The sequence below is a fragment of the Natator depressus genome, chromosome 18 (assembly GCF_965152275.1).
Source record: "Natator depressus isolate rNatDep1 chromosome 18, rNatDep2.hap1, whole genome shotgun sequence".
In the NCBI taxonomy this organism is placed as follows: Eukaryota; Metazoa; Chordata; order Testudines; family Cheloniidae; genus Natator; species Natator depressus.
The window spans coordinates 3,145,244-3,162,114 of NC_134251.1; the positions used below are offsets into that span (position 1 = coordinate 3,145,244).

Consider the following 16,871-nt stretch of genomic DNA (forward strand, 5'->3'; position numbering starts at 1 on the left):
TCAGCCATAAAACTGTTGGCATACTGTGGGGCCATGCGGGTACTCATAGCAGTGCCGCTGATTTGAAGGTATACATTGTCCCCAAATGTGAAATAGTTATGGGTGAGGACAAAGTCACAAAGTTCAACCACCAGGTTTGCTGTGACATTATCAGGGATAGTGTTTCTGACGGCTTGTAGTCCATCTTTGTGTGGCGTGTTGGTGTAGAGGGCTTCTACATCCATAGTGGCCAGGATGGTGTTTTCAGGAAGATCACCAATGGATTGTAGTTTCCTCAGGAAGTCAGTGGTGTCTCGAAGATAGCTGGGAGTGCTGGTAGCGTAGGGCCTGAGGAGGGAGTCTACATAGCCAGACAATCCTGCTGTCAGGGTGCCAATGCCTGAGATGATGGGGCGTCCAGGATTTCCAGGCTTATGGATCTTGGGTAGCAGATAGAATGCCCCAGGTCAGGGTTCCAGGGGTGTGTCTCTGCAGATTTGTTCTTGTGCTTTTTCAGGGAGTTTCTTGAGCAAATGCTGTAGTTTCTCTTGGTAACCCTCAGTGGGATCAGAGGATAATGGCTTGTAGAAAGTGGTGTTGGAGAGCTGCCGAGCAGCTTCTTGTTCATATTCCGACTTATTCATGATGACGACAGCACCTCCTTTGTCAGCCTTTTTGATTATGATGTCAGAGTTGTTTCTGAGGCTGTGGATGGCATTGTGTTCTGCACGGCTGTGGTTATGGGGCAAGTGTTGCTGCTTTTCCACAATTTCAGCCCATGCACATCGGCGGAAGCACTCTATGTAGAAGTCCAGTCTGTTGTTTCGACCTTCAGGAGGAGTCTACCTAGAATCCTTGTTTTTGTAGTGTTGGTAGGAAGGTCTCTGTGGATTAGTATGTTGTTCAGAGATGTGTTGGAAATATTCCTTGAGTCGGAGACGTCAAAAATAGAATTCTCGGTCACCACAGAACTGTATCATGTTTGTGCACAAGAACAAATCTGCACAGACACACCCCTGGACACTACGGTGCTAATAAGCTATGGTCACATAAACACCACCCTATACCGGAAACGTACTGACCGCTATTCCTACCTACATGCCTCCAGCTTTCACCCTGACCACACCACACGATCCATCGTCTACAGCCAAGCTCTGCGATACAACCGCATTTGCTCCAACCCCTCAGACAGAGACAAACACCTACAAGATCTCTATCAAGCATTCTTACAACTACAATACCCACCTGCTGAAGTGAAGAAACAAATTGAAAGAGCCAGAAGAGTACCCAGAAGTCACCTACTACAGGACGGGCCCAACAAAGATAATAACAGAACACCACTAGCCATCACCTTCAGCTCCCATCTAAAACCTCTCCAACGCATCATCAAGGATCTACAACCTATCCTGAAGGATGACCCATCACTCTCACAAATCTTGGGAGACAGGTCAGTCCTTGCCTACAGACAGCCCCCCAACCTGAAGCAAATACTCACTAGCAACCACACACCACACAACAGAACCACTAACCCAGGAACCTATCCTTGCAACAAAGTCCGTTGCCAACTGTGTCCACATATCTATTCAGGGGACACCATCATAGGGCCTAATCACATCAGCCACACTATCAGAGGCTCGTTCACCTGCACATCTACCAATGTGATATATGCCATCATGTGCCAGCAATGCCCCTCTACCATGTACGTTGGTCAAACTGGACAGTCTCTACGTAAAAGAATAAATGGACACAAATCAGATGTCAAGAATTATAACATTCATAAACCAGTTGGAGAACACTTCAATCTCTCTGGTCACTCGATTACAGACCTAAAGGTCGCAATATTACAACAAAAAGACTTCAAAAACAGACTCCAACGAGAGATTTGGAATTAATTTGCAAACTGGATAGAATTAACTTAGGCTTGAATAGAGACTGGGAGTGGATGTGTCATTACACAAAGTAAAACTATTTCCCCACGTTTATTTTCCCACCCCCGACTGCTCCTCAGACATTCTTGTTAACTGCTGGAAATGGCCCACCTTGACTATCACTACAAAAGGTTCTCCCCCGCCCGCCCCCACTCTCCTGCTGGTAATAGCTCATCTTAAGTGATCACTCTCCTTACAGTGTGCATGATAAACACCCATTTTTTCATGTTCTGTGTGTATATAAATCTCCTCACTGTATTTTCCACTGAATGCATTCGATGAAGTGAGCTGTAACTCACGAAAGCTTATGCTCAAATAAATTAGTTAGTCTCTAAGGTGCCACTAGTACTCCTTTTCTTTTTGCAAATACAGACTAACACGGCTGCTACTCCGAAACCAAAGAGCTTAATCACTAAAAGACATATTTTCTAATCCTTCAGTCATTCTTATGACTCTTCTCTGAACCCTCTCCAATTTATCAAAATCCTTCTTGAATTATGGGCGCCAGAACTGGCCACAGTATTCCAGTGGTGGTCGTACCAATGCCTAGTACAGAGATAAAATAACCTCTCCACTTGTCCTTGAGATCCCTGTTTAAGCATCTGTGATAGGGTTCACTTACCATTAGGGACGCCTCCTTGTGGCTGCATCTGGAGATTAGCTCCACTCAGATCTGATGCCCTCTTCCCTGCACCATGGCCCCCCTCTCTCCAGTACTCGGGGTGCTCTTCATCACTCAGCCCTCTGGCCAGGTCACTGTAGTCATCCTCTTCCAGGGTAACAAAGTCTCTCTGGACCAGCTGTCTGGTTTGCATCTCTAGTGCTCCTGTGCCACTTCCGAGTGGCTAGTAGGGGAACCCAGGCCTACCCTCTTGTCAGGGTTCCCTTCCCACTCTGAACTCTAGAGTACAGATGTGGGGACCCGCACGAAAGACCTCCTAAGCTTATTTCTACAAGCTTAGGTTAAAACTTCCCTAAGGCACAAACTCTTTGCCCTTGGAGGGTAGGCTACCACCACCAAGTGATTTAACAAAGAATCAGGGACAGGACCACTTGGAGTTCCTATTCCCCCAAAATATCCCCCCAAGCCCTTACACCCCCTTTTCTGGTGAGGCTTGAGAATAATATCCTAACCAATTGGTTACAAAGTGATCACCAACCCAAACCCCTGGGTCTTAGGATAATAGAGAAATCAGTCAGGTTCTTAAAAGAAACAGAACTTTAATTAAAGAAAAGGTAAAAGAATCACCTCTGTAAAATCAGGATGGTAAGTACTTTACAGAATAACAAAAGACTCAAAACCACAGAGGATTTCCCCTCCAGGCAAAACTTAAAGTTACAAAAACAGGGATAAACCTCCCTCTTACCATAGGAAAATTCACAAGCTAAAACAAAAGATAACATAATGCATTTCTTTCCTATTACTTACTATTTCTGCAATACTAGATACTTAGTTCAGATATAGCTTAGGGAGAGGTATTTTTCCCTGCCCTGTTTCCTGGCTGGCTCCGAGAGACACAGACAAAACACCTTCCCCCACAGATTTGAAAGTATCTTCTCCCCTTAATGATCCTTTTGGTCAGGTGCCAATCAGGTTATCTGAGCTTCTTAACCCTTTACAGGTAAAAGAAATGAACCCTTTACAGGGTAAAGAGGGATTTTATGCTACCCTTATCTGTATGTTTATGATACCTCTACACTGGCTTCCTAGCCCAGGGACCCTATAACAAGCAGCCTAGCTTGCTGCTGTTTCCCTGGGCTTCTTCCTACCTAGCCCTCTCAGATGTCCTTTGCCCACAACTCCTGTGGGGTTGTCCCTTCTTCCAGCGCTAGAACCCCAGGGCTTATTCTCCCTCCTGGGTTTTCTTCTCCTCCTCCTCAATGCAGACTCTCTGTCCCTGCAACCTCCTTCTGCAGCAAACTTCCTGTCTTGTTAATCCAGCCTATTCTGGCCCAGCAAAGCCCTTGTTCAGTTAAGCCCAGCTCTCCCTCCAGGTGCAGCCAGGTACCCTAACTGGCCCCTCATGCCCACATTAACCCCTTCAGGGTATGTGTGGGATACAACTCCCATCACAGCATCCTCGGATGGCATTAGCTCTTTTGGTCACAGTGTTACACTGGGAACTCGTGTTCAGTTGATTGTCCACCATGACTCCCAAAACTTTTTCAGTCACTACTTCCCAGAATAGAGTCCCCCATCGTGTAAGTATGGCCTACATTCTTTGTTCAGAGATGTATAGATTTACATTTAGCCATATTAAAACACATATCATTTGCTTGTGTCCAGTTTACCAAGCAACACAGACTGTTCTTTATTATCTGCCACTCCCTCAATTTTTGTGTCATCTGCAAACTTTCTTCTCTGGAACTTATAAGTCCTGGGTTTATGTCCATTGGCATGTGCAGCCATCTTTAGTGACCAGATGGCATTGCAGAGGTTGTCAGGATGCTGGACTCTATCCAGACTTATGTGCCAAAACCCATTCCTCACATCACAGACTAACAATTCTGGCGTTGGCAAGTTCTGGCAGGTTGTCATCAAGTGTGGCCAGGGGAGAGTGACATCTTTTCAGAGCCTGTGTTGCAGGGCAAGTGTGCCCCATCCCTTCTTGGGATGGGGTGGGGGTAATGATGACCCCATGGCTGAGTCTATACAACCATCTCTTGTCTTGGGATAGCTTGGCCTAGCAGCTAGAGCCAATAGGGCTGCCCTGTTCAGCAGGGCTGTGTGGCCTAGTGGCTGGTCAGGGGCATGGGCCACCACCAGGGCAGGGGGGCAGAAGGGGAGGCCAACTCAGGTCCTCCCTGCTCCACCAGGTCCCAGTTCAGGGCCCTGTCAGTGGCAAGTATGTCCACCACTGGGTCAGCGGGGAATCTGCCCAAAACACACTGATCCCACGTGGCACAATAACTAGTCCCCCTGAGTTACTTCCCACCCTGTTCCTGATACAGCATCTCCAGGTTTTCTGGGCTGTTCGGTCAGTGTGGCTCCCAGCAGCTCCAACACTCCTTGGACATTCTACGGAGTCTCAGTGTCTCTGGCTTCTGCCATCTGGGTCTTCCGCAGTTCCCAGGCCAGAGCACACAGCATACATCCTCCCTCTTCAGTGGTCCACCCTGAATGAACCAAGCTGCTCCCTTTTATATCTAGTCTCCAGCCTGCACATGCCCAGCAGGGTCACAGGGGCGTAGCCTCCTCCGCCAAGATAGTAGAGTTAACCCTTGCATTACCAGTGCGGGGCAAGTATGCCACGTCACAGCCTGGTTTTGGGTCTATGGAGATGCGCAATTTGCCTGATGCCTTCTTTACCATCACCATACTGTTTACCCAGGCTGTACTGGCTTGTACAGGTGCTACGACTGATAACTCTGCTCTGCAGACTTTTGAGCTCCTTGCATACTGGATAATGTAGTGCTGCTGGAATTTTCTTTTGTGGTATGCACACAGGTTCCACTGCGGGGTCTGTTTCCAGTCACAGGTTTCCTTAGAGGCATATGTTACCTCTGAAAACATTCTCCATATGCTTTTAAAATGTTCTCAGTTGTCCATGAGTATCTCCCTTTTGCTTCTTACACTGCAGCTATGAAATTCAGATGCTGTCCCCTAGTCAGATCAGTGGCTATTATGGCTGTATTCCCACAGAGAAGTCTGTGGTGCTTACCATCCACCGCCACCAGCAACGTCACTTGGCAGTGTCTGTTATTATTGGGTTAGTTATTATGAGGTCCCATTTTCCTTTGGACAGCTGTTTGTAATGGGTGTGGTCGAGTCTAATTCACTCTAACAAATCATAGTATAGGAGGCCTGATATCTAGCTGAAATCACACAGGACATTTCCCATTAAGATTGTTGCATGGAGGTTGGTATTCATAGAATCATAGACTATTAGGGTTGGAAGAAACCTCAGGAGGTCATCTAGTCCAATCCCCTGCTCAAAGCAGGACCAACACCAACTAAATCATCCCAACCAAGGCTTTGTCAAGCCGAGCCTTAAAAACCTCTAAGGATGGAGATTCCACCACCTCCCTAGGGAACCCTCCTAGTGAAATAGTGTTTCCTAATATCCGACCTAGACCTCCCTCTCTGCAAGTTGAGACCATTGCTTCTTGTTCTGTCATCTGCCACCACTGAGAACACCCTAGCTCCATCCTCTTCGGAACCCCCTCCCCTTCAGGTAATTGAAGGCTGCTATCAAATCCCCCCTCACTCGTCTCTTCTGCAGACTAAATAACCCCAGTTCCCTCTGCCTCTAAGTCATGTGCCCCAGCGCCCTAATCATTTTTGTTGCCCTCCGCTGGACTTTCTCCAACTTGTCCACATCCTTTCTGTAATGGGGGGACCAAAACTCGACACAATACTCCAGGTGTGGCCTCATCAGTGTTGAATAGAGGGGAATAATCAATTCCCTCAATCTACTGGCAATGCTCCTACTAATACAGCCCAATATGCCAGTGGCCTTCTTGGCAACAAGGGCACACTGCTGACTCATATCCAGCTTCTCATCCACTGTAATCTCCAGGTCCTTTTCTGCAGAACTGCTGCATAGCCAGTCAGTCCTCAGGCTGTAGTGGTGCATGGGATTCTTCCTTCCTAACCCCGCAGGCTGCCCTGGACCCCGCTGAAGCGCGGGGCCCCGAAAGCACAGAGCTCAGAGCGGTTGCCCTGGTCCGTCCTATGGACGGGATGGCTCTGCCTGGACCCGTTCTGGGCACCACCAAAAATTATAAAAACCTGTCGCCCATGTGGACTTGTGGACATGCATTTTGTTCACCCCGACATTTTTAAATTGCCTGCAGGCAGCCTCCTTCTCATCCCTATGCCTCCGAGGTGGAGGGGAGGACAAGCTGCAGCATTATCTCCTCTCACCTCTGCCAACATGGCCAGACATTTCCATTTATATCATCCTGCAAGAGCAGCACAGTCTGGGATTGGGGTAGGCAGAGGGTACTTGGAGAACAGTTCTTGATAGTCATTAAGAGGGAACTCTGTAGGGAGATTTTCATCCTACTGGTTAGCCCCTCAAGGAACAGCATAAGGATGAGTGTGACTGTGCTGTTGGCCTCTGCCGGGACCTCCTGCAAGGGCCCCCTGGAGGAAGGTGCATTATTGGCATTTCGGACACCTTCACTCTCCCACTAGCTGGCTGGGCAGCAGGTGCAACCACTGGAGAGCAATTTAGGGGAGGGATTTGGGAGATGAAGGACCACCCACCCACACATGCTTTGGGTGGCTGCCAGGCCCTACTCTGGATGGAAGGGACATTGTGGAGCATGCAGGGCGCCTGCTTGCTAACATTCCAGAACTGTACAGTGATGCGGAGAAGGGAGGAGAGGCTCACGTGGAAGCCCCATTCACCTCGTGCAGTCTTCTTACATGTGGCTATGCCAAGGCTCCTCCATGGTGATCCCCATTAAATACTCCAAACCCAGCACTTGAGAGCCAAAAGGAAGGCAGCAGACACCCACCTGTTTGGTTGCTCCCCATGAGCAATGTGATGGAGACAGCTCCTGAGTTAGCTGGTTTTCCCAGGGCATAATGGGGGAGATGGGATGTGCAGGCTTATTCCCATGATAACTGTTATGCTGTGCTTACCAATCTGTATCTGAATCAGTAAAAGTTTCTAGGGGAACAGGGTCTTTGTAACGGAGGGTATGTGGGGAGCTTTATCCACTGCTTGAGTTGCAAGAACCAATTGGTCTGCTTAGGAGTCGTCCAGCTTCCAGCTGGGTCTGTGTTTCAAATGAGTTTTAGTTGTTGTTGGATAAAGTGACCATCTCCTTCTGTTTAGGTGGTGAACAAGCTGTCCAAAAACAGAGAGCATCTTGTTAACGTTGTCATTCGAAAAAGTTTCTAGCTGTATTCTCTCATCCGACCTGAATTCAGAATGTCCCAGTTCCCTGGCATTCTGCTGGGTTCCGGTCCCTTGTGGAAGTGATCTATATTGAGAAAGGAAGGAAGCTGAACTGATTGGAGAGTAATAGGCACTGTTAACCCATTCAGGAGCAGCAGGTCTGGATTGACCAATGTGCACTTGTTGCACTTGCACTGGGCCCATACCTCAGGGGGGCCACCAACCACTGGATTTGGGTGGGTGGCATTAGAATGGGCCATATCTGTAATGGGTGCTGCAACCCCGCATGCCAGGTCCCACCATGATTCACTCAAATTTGGCCCAGTTCCCACCCCCCAGTGATGATGAGGGGCAGTCGGGCCAAATTTGAGAGAACGGGGCCGCTAACAGGGATTTTCGAAAGGGAGTCTCCAGGTGAAGGAGGAGCAAATATGGGACCCTTGGGGTAAGTGGCTGTCTGTAGTGTGTGTTTGTGTTTGGGGGTTACGTGCTGTGTGCTGAGCTTGTGTTTGTCCGTCCGTCTGTCTGTCTGTTTTGTTTGAAGGACCATGTGCTATGGCCGGCAGTTGGAAGGTGTAAGCTTCTAAACAAGGTTTGAAATCTAGAAGCCTCTGTTCATTGGCTGAGCCTTAGCCCCGCCCCCTTACTATCAAGACGGCCAGGGCTTTATAAAGCAGTGAGCAAGCGACCAGGGAGTTTTGTGACTGGGGACCGCTAACAGGGAGTTTTGAGAGGGAGTTGGGAAGGGGGCAAGGTACATTTGCCATTCTTTAAAACCTTTAAACTATAATCAAAACTCCTTGATTTAAAAACCACCGCTATCATTAACCTAGGTAACTGTAGAAGAAAATGCAGGCAGAAGCCCAGCAGCCGAGTGGGGGCTATCCTGTTTATTGCACTCAGTGTAGTATGTATGATTACCTGCCCTGTGGGCGGGTGGCGTATGTGTGCATTCGGTGCAAGGAGCTCCTGGCCCTCAGAGACAGTGTGCGGGCTTTGCAGACCAGGGTGGCAGAACTGGAGGAGCTAAAGGAGGCAGAGAGGTATGTTGATGAGACTTTCCGGGACACTGTAGATTTGTCCCACCTCCGGTCAGACAAATCTAAGCTGTTAAGGAGGATGAAAGTCCCAGAGAAGGAGAGCAGTCAACGGGAACAGAGGGAAACCTTCCCATAGTTGGGACCCTCCTTCCACATGATGTTGGGGTATCCTCTTGCACTGAGGTTACCTCTCCGGGGGAGGGAACTCCAGTCATTAGGAAAAGGCAGGTGTTAGTAATGGAAGATTCGACCATTAGAAACACAGATAGCTGGGTTAGTGATGACCGGGAGAACTGAGTGGTGACTTGCCTGCCTGGTGCGAAGGTTGCGGATTTCTTGAGGCATCTAGATAGGCTATGTGTAGTGCTGGGGAGGAGCCGGTGGTCGTGGTACATGTAGGTACCAGTGAAATAGGGAAGGGTAGGAGAGACGTCCTGGATGCCAAATTTAGGCTGCTAGGAAAGAGACTGCAGTCCAGGACCTCTATGGTGGCATTCTCAAAAATGCTACCAGTTTCACGTGCGGGGCCAGGTAGGCAGGCAGAGCTTCAGAGTATCAATGTGTGGATGAACAATGGTGTAGAGAGGAGGCGTTTAGATTTATTAGGATCTGGGGAAACTTTTGGGACGGGGGAGCCTATACAGGAAGGATGGGCTTCACCTAAACCAAAGTGGATCCAGACTGCTGGCACTAAACATTAAAAAGATTGCAGAGCAGTTTTTAAACTAAGAGATGGGGGAAAGTGCCTTGTGTTAAAGGAGGATATTGACATAATAGGCATCACAGAAACCTGGTGGAGTGAGGACAATCAATGGGGCACAATCATTCTGGGGTACAAAATATATCGGAAGGACAGAACAGGTCGTACGTGGGGGGCGGGGAGTGGCACTATATGTGAAAGAAGATGTAGAATCAAGTGAAATAAAAATCTTAAATGAATCCACATGTTCCATAGAATCTCTATGGATTGTAATTCCATGCTCTAATAAGAATATAACTGTAGGGATCTATTATCGACCACCTGACCAGGACAGTGATAGTGACTGTCCAGTTTCCTTCCCCACTCTGAACTCTAAGGTACAGATGTGGGGACCTGCATGAAAAACCCCCTAAGCTTATTTTTACCAGCTTAGGTTAAAACTTCCCCAAGGTACAAACTATTTTACCGTTTGCCACTGGACTTTATTGCTGCCACCACCAAGCGTCTAACAAATATATATCAGGGAAAGAGCCCACTTGGAAATGTCGTTCCCCTCAAAATCCTCCCAAACCCTACACCCCCTTTCCTGGGGCAGGCTTGATAAGAATCCTCACCAATTGGCACAGGTGAACACAGACCCAAACCCTTGGATCTTAAGAACAATGAAAAAGCAATCAGGTTCTTAAAAGAAGAATTTTAATTGAAGAAAAAGTAAAAGAATCACCTCTGTAAAATCAGGATGGTAAATACCTTACAGGGTAATCAGATTCAAAACATAGAGAATCCCTCTAGGCAAAACCTTAAGTTACAAAAAGACACAAAAACCAGAATATATATTCCATTCAGCACAACTTATCTTATCAGCCATTTAAACAAAACAGAATCTAACGCATATCTAACTAGATTGGTTATTAACCCTTTACAGGAGTTCTGATCTGCATTCCTGCTCTGGTCCCGGCAAAGCCAACACACAGACAGAGAGAACCCTTTGTTTCCCCCCACCCCTCCAGCTTTGAAAGTATCTTGTCTCCTCATTGGTCATTTTGGTCAGGTGCCAGCGAGGTTATCTTTAGCTTCTTAACCCTTTATAGGTGAAAGGGTTTTTTTCTCTGGCCAGGAGGGATTTAAAGGTGGTTAGCCTTCCCTTTATATTTATGACAGTGATGATGAAATGCTAAGGGAGATTAGAGAGGCTATCAAAATAAAGAACTCAATAATAGTGGGGGATTTCAATTATCCCCATATTGACTGGGTACATGTCACCTCAGGACAAAATGCAGAGACAAAATTTCTTGATACTTTAAATGACTGCTTCTTGGAGCAGCTGGTACAGGAACCCACAAGGGGAGAGGCAAAGTATAACTCATCCTCCTCTAGTGACTGGTCTACATAGAGTGTAATAGCCTGACTTCTTCGACTGTGTATTAGTTCGAGTGGTAGAGGTCTATGCTGTGGATCTAACATGCTGAACCCTGTTGAGGACCCAAGCTGGGGGTCAGTATGGCTCCACATGATGGAATTTTTATTTATTTATTTAAATTTGGAAATTACATACATAAAACCTACATTAAAAGAAGACCTGAAGAACTACTCTGTGTAAACTCAAAAGTTTGTCCTGCTCACCAACAGAAGTTGGTCCAATGAAAGGTATTACCTCACCCACCTTGTCTCTCTACTTTCAAAGAACACTATTAAAGTTGCAAAATCAAGCTCTCAAGAGTTAGGATAAACCAGAATTAAGGTCGTCCTTGCAACCTTAATTTGCTTATCGATTACATGATCACGTACTATTTTTCCCACAGGACCCCTGCCTCATTCAGTGCACTTGAGAACAATGGAAGCCGCTAGGAGCAAAGTACTTTTGAAAATCTAACCACACTTGTGAGTGCTGAACATGCTCAGCTCTGCATGTCAGCAGAGTGGGGGTTATTAGTACTTGTAGAGTTTAGGCACTCATTGGCGGTCATAGGCCATGGGTGTCAGGCAGTTTTGAAAACCCCTAAGCATACACTAATGATTGCTCATTGCTCTCTGTGTTTCTTTCAGAAGCCCAGCTGAAGGAGGTAGAGGAAATGCTGGCACAGGAAGGCTTGTCCAAGATAGCTCACAGCAGTCCTAGCGAACAGATTGCTTATTTACTGGTAGAAAGAACTACGCTGTTGGAGAAACTAGAGATTGCAGATCAAAAGCTGGATTCACACAGCTACATAGACGGACTGTGTGCCGCACAACTTCAGGTATCAAACTCCTCAGTTGCTGATTATCCGATTAGCCCCTCCGAAGGGACAATTAAGGATATTCTCAGGTTTTTTTTTTTTTAATTAAAAACATTTTTATCATTTATAAGAAGCCCCTGTATTCTTAAAGCTGAAGTCTGTTTCCATACTAATTTTTACTTATCCATGTTTGTACTTGCTTTGCTCCAGAGTTCTGGAATTGAATAATTAACAGCATTATTTTTTTCTATAAAAGGAGAGAGTGCTGAAGGCTTTGTTATGAAAAAGAAAACCTATAAGGCCCAGTTTGGAAGTCTTACTCAGGTAGCATTGGCTTCCCACTGACCCTGGTATTTCTGATGACTCCATGTGCAGGATTTCATGAGTCATACATCCCTCAAAATTGTAAGATTAGCTTAAAAATCATGAGACTTTAAAAAGAATATACTGTGTTCTTTCTAGCTTTTGAGGAATTCTTCACAACCATGAAGGATAGAAACTTTATTTAAAAAAAAACAAAACCCACAAAAGCTAAGAGTCTCCCAATCACATGACTGCAGGAACTGGGGCTTTAAGTAAAACACTATGTATCATGAGACTTGCACAAATGAGGACTGAGTAAGGACTTCCGGACCGGGTCCATAAAGGTCTTGGAATGGCAAGACTAAGGCTCGTGATAGAGCTCATTTCCAAAGTCCTTCAAAGAAACAGGAGATGCTTTAGAAGAAAAAACGCTCTCCTAGAAAAGTTGCCTGGCTAAGTATTTTAGCCCCACAGGCCCTCATACTTTTAGGCTGCTTATTCCAAAGCATGGTTCATAACAAAACCAGCATACCAAAGAGTATTGTTAGTTTGATGTACCATTTTTCAGCCATAATAGCCATTTCTAGGAGACTTGTTACAGGAGTGCTCTGTCTCTATATACAGGTAAATAGTTAGTGAACAGAAAAGGTGCCAGTACATAGTGCTCAAGAATACGGAGCATGGTTCCTGGGTTTTGTAGGACCAATAAAACTTCTTATTGTGTGCTACAAAAGGTTCCCTCTGAGCACCTCCTTACAAAGCTGGCCTCATATATGCTTTTGGAGACCGGCTGCCCCTGGAAATTGGGTGCCCCTGTCCTGTCCTTTGCCTTTGAGCTCTGGAGGGAACTTGTCTTGGTCGCAGCTTCCCACTGTCCAGAAAGATGTTGCCTGCTGCTGTTAGGGAACTTGTGATATGGAATAGCCATAACTATAAGAGCCTCCTTTTGGGTCCTGAGTGTTCTGTCGCAGGCTGTGTTGTTTCAATAATTGTGCTATTATTAAATTTGACCACAATCCTGCCATATTTTCAGTCTATAAGTAGTAAAACATAAAAGTGATAAAAATACACCTAATGCTTATGCAATCCAAAGTAGTCATTAGACAATTTTGTAAATACGACCCCAATCCTGAAAAGACTTAAGCACATGCATGGAGTGGAATATTCAAAAGAGCTCAGCATTAGGCTTGAGAAAACCCCATCCCTAAGTCTTTTCAGGGTTAGAGCCTAAATCTTCACGTCACAAAAGGCTCTGGTACCCCAAATAAAAACATCCAATGCCCACCTCACACACATTATAAATAAATAGTCATTAATATTTTCAGATAAATACCAACCTGAGTTCACACTTAACAAATCCAGGTTATGGCTGATGTTTAGACACATAAGTCTCTTCCATTAGCATTAAGGGGGGAAGCTTCATTTATACAAAAGTTGTGGGTCATGAACCATTGCAGTCAGTGCTCTGCCAGCTGATACAAATAATCACTACAAACTACAAAAACTACAAATCAATTATTCCCAATTAAAAATTCAGTTAGAAGCCCCAAGATATTTTAAAAAGAGCCAACTGAGCTATAATAACCTTCTAATAAAATACTGAGTTTAATTACAACTTGTTCTCGGTCAATTAGCAGGTATAATCAGATAAACTCTGCAAAGAGGGCAGCCCTACCTGAGGAGTCAGCACTGAACAAGCGAGTTAATCAAAGGGAGGAAGAATGGAGAGAAAAGAATGTTAGAAAAGGATATTTTACACTTATCTATGCAAAGTTTCCCATGCATCACTCAGGCAACAGCATTGTTGGTGTGCCCCAGGTGAGCAAAGGACAAGGGATCCTAGATCACAGAATATAGTCACTAGTATATTCTTTGGCCAAATGAAACAATCTCTTGTGAAAAAGAGCTATGGTAGCTAATGGCTAAAACTCCCACCAAGGATATACAACCTATACAGTCCTCACTGACTCTGGTTAGTGAAGGACCGTACTTGAGTTTAGTCTGACACACTCCCTGTCTAACTCTAGTACAGACTTTCACACTTCTCATCCATTATAGTTATACGTGATGTCTGATAGGAATCTCTTAACTCTGGACAACTGAGTATGACAAACTTCTGATTATAATTTTGGGTTCAAAACTATTAATATATAAAGATTTTAATCTATACTTCTCCCATGGAGAGAGGTAGTAATTTTGTTGTAAATTTTGTGAAGCCAAAAATATTAACAGTATGAATACAACTATTCATTTCAAAGGTCATCATAGTAGGATGAAGACTGTTTATTTCTGCTGCAGGATATTCAAAGTTGTCAAGATCTGATTTCCATGTTAAAAATATATCATCAGTATAATAAAACCACTGAAATATAGTCCAGCAAAATTTGTGTTTAAAAGGGATTAAGGCTGGGTAAGTGGAACATCCTCCCCAACAATGCAAACTTTTAAAAGCAAGGAAATGTCAAGTTCTGGAACACCTTTTAACGGTACCCTGACCACACAGCATGTTTCCATGGACAGACTCTGAAGTCTCACCAGGAATATCCTTATCAGGCTTCAGGTGATAAGGAAATGCACTACACACCAGCACATTCTCCTCCCTCACAATAAAATGCAAAATCTTAATTACAACCTTTGCAGCCTTGATGTATGTTCACAGATTAAGTGTGCTGTGTGGTTTGTGTTTCTGGAGGAAGTATGAGGTTGTAATTAAGTTTTTGAGTGGTGCAGACTGGCTGGAACATGGGGAAGTTATCCAGCTTTATTCAGCTAGAGTCAGTGAAGCATATTCAGTATCAGTATATTTCTTTGTGCAGAGCTGAGCCCATAGGATGTAAAAGGAAGAGGCCTGTCACATCACAAGTTTAAAAAAGGCAAAGAACCTGCAGAGTTCCCTATAAGCATCAGAGTGCAACAGGCACGTGAGGGCTCTTTAAAGCAATTTGGGATCTATCTGGATTAAAGGCACTTTTGAAGTATAAAACATGATTACAACCCATGGTTAATTAAGATACATTAACATTTAAATGACGGCATATCAATATCCAGTGAGGATAATCAGCAAGCCTTTTCATGGTGTTGGCTTATTAATAGGTCTTTTCGTGCAAGGATAAGTTTGATCATATCCACCAGAGGTTAGAAGATGAACTTCAGCAACAGCGTGAATCCATGCACCATACTAAAGAGACAATGAATAAGGTAAAACATTTATGCAACCTTTTGCTTCTAATACAGTATATAACTGTGATTCCACACAGAGAGATGTGACTTTGGGAAGTGAAGCGGATACAGGTCAACTGGATTGAGAACAGTTATAGGTAGGGCCCTACCAAATTCACAGCTGTGAAAAATGCATCATGGACTGTGAAATCTGGTCTCTCCTGTGAAATCTGTTCTTTTGTGTGCTATACAGATTTTGCTGGGGAGACCAGTCTTTCTCAAATTGGGGGTCCTGACACAAAAGGGAGTCACAAGGTTATTTTAGGGGGTTGCGGTTTTGCCACCCTTACTTCTGTGCTGACTTCAGAGCGGGGTGGCCGGAGAGCGGCAGCTGCAGGCTGGGAGCCCAGCTCTGAAGGCAGTGCAGAAGTAAGAATGGCATGGTATGATTCTGCCACTCTTACTTCTACGCTGCTACCTGCAGAGCTGGGTGGCTGGAGAGTGGCGGCTGCTGACTGAGGGTCCAGCTCTGCCAGCAGCAGTGAGAAGTAAGGGTAGCAGTACCGCAACCCACCCTACAATAACCTTGTGACCCCCCCCCCCCGGCAACTCCTTTTGGGGTCAGGACCCCTACAATTACAACTCTGTGAAATTTCAGATTTAAATAGCTGAAATCGTGAAATTTATGATTTTTAAAATCCTATGACCGTGAAATTGACCAAAATGAATTTGGTAGAGCCCTAGTTATAAATAAATCACTTTTCCGCAGAAAGTCTGACTAGTGGGAAAGGTACCTGACTCCTGAATAAAAAACATCCACAGTCCAGGAGCTGGTGCAGACTATAACAGGAGGAGGTTCGTATTAGCTGGCAGACCCAGTGCTACTGGAGCGAGCCTAGCAGGGGCAACTGCCTTAGAAGGAAGGGGCTGGTTCCAGCTAAAGACACATGGAAAGGACAAGGGAAAAGTGAAGAAACGTGATGGGGGAAGGGAGATCTGGGAAGAGAGAGGGAAAAGACATGGAGGAGGAGTAGGAGGAAAGCTGAGACGAGGCAGGGGAAGAGAGACAGGCAGAAAGCAGGAAGGGAAAGAAACAGAAATGGAAACAATAGATGTGGAAGTTGAAAATTGTGTGGCGATAGAAGCAGTGAATGAAAGTGAAGGGGATGCAAAAGGGAAAAGGAAGTGCCCCAGTTGGAATTGTTTTGGAAAGTTTGAGCAAAAAGCACTTTCCTCCACTGTAAACATAAAAAGTGTCTTTTATTAAACAGCCGTGCAGCCCTCATTCAGGGCTTGGCTGCTCTCAGCTCTGCCCATTCTCCCCACCCCAAACAACCCAAAGACACTAAAAAGAATGCAAAATTGATTAACCATTGGAACAAACTACAAAGGGAAGTGGTGGATTCTCCATCTCTTGAAGTCTTCAGATCAAGACTGGATGCCCTGCTGGAAGCCCTGCTAGATCTAATGGTCCCTCCTGGGCCTAAAATCTATGAATCTAGGAGTGAAAATACAACTTGACTAACAGTTTCTCTCAAGGGAGAAAGTGCTTCTGTTCTTTTTATCCCACAGAGATTCACCTGGAAAACACCAATGCCTAAAATCAGCTGCCAGCCTGCAGCAATGACATACACACATAACACGTCAGCGTGCTTACGTAACTGGGGGTTGCTGGCAACTCCATGTACTGCCTC

The 16,871-nt window shown here is 45.4% G+C and overlaps 1 protein-coding gene across 8 annotated transcripts in view; it reads left to right on the plus strand.

The window, feature by feature from the left end:
* CCDC30 (coiled-coil domain containing 30) overlaps nucleotides 1-16,871 on the plus strand; it is a 136,756-nt gene that overhangs the window by 31,370 nt on the left and 88,515 nt on the right. For all 8 annotated transcript variants that reach the window (XR_012642346.1, XR_012642345.1, XM_074975513.1 and 5 more), the window contains exons 4-5: nucleotides 11,546-11,736; nucleotides 15,112-15,216. Coding sequence is in view for 6 of the 8 variants with exons in the window: in XM_074975513.1 (XP_074831614.1) it covers nucleotides 11,546-11,736; nucleotides 15,112-15,216 (296 nt within the window). In the remaining 2 variants the exon portion in view is untranslated. The remainder of the gene's footprint in view (nucleotides 1-11,545; nucleotides 11,737-15,111; nucleotides 15,217-16,871) is intronic.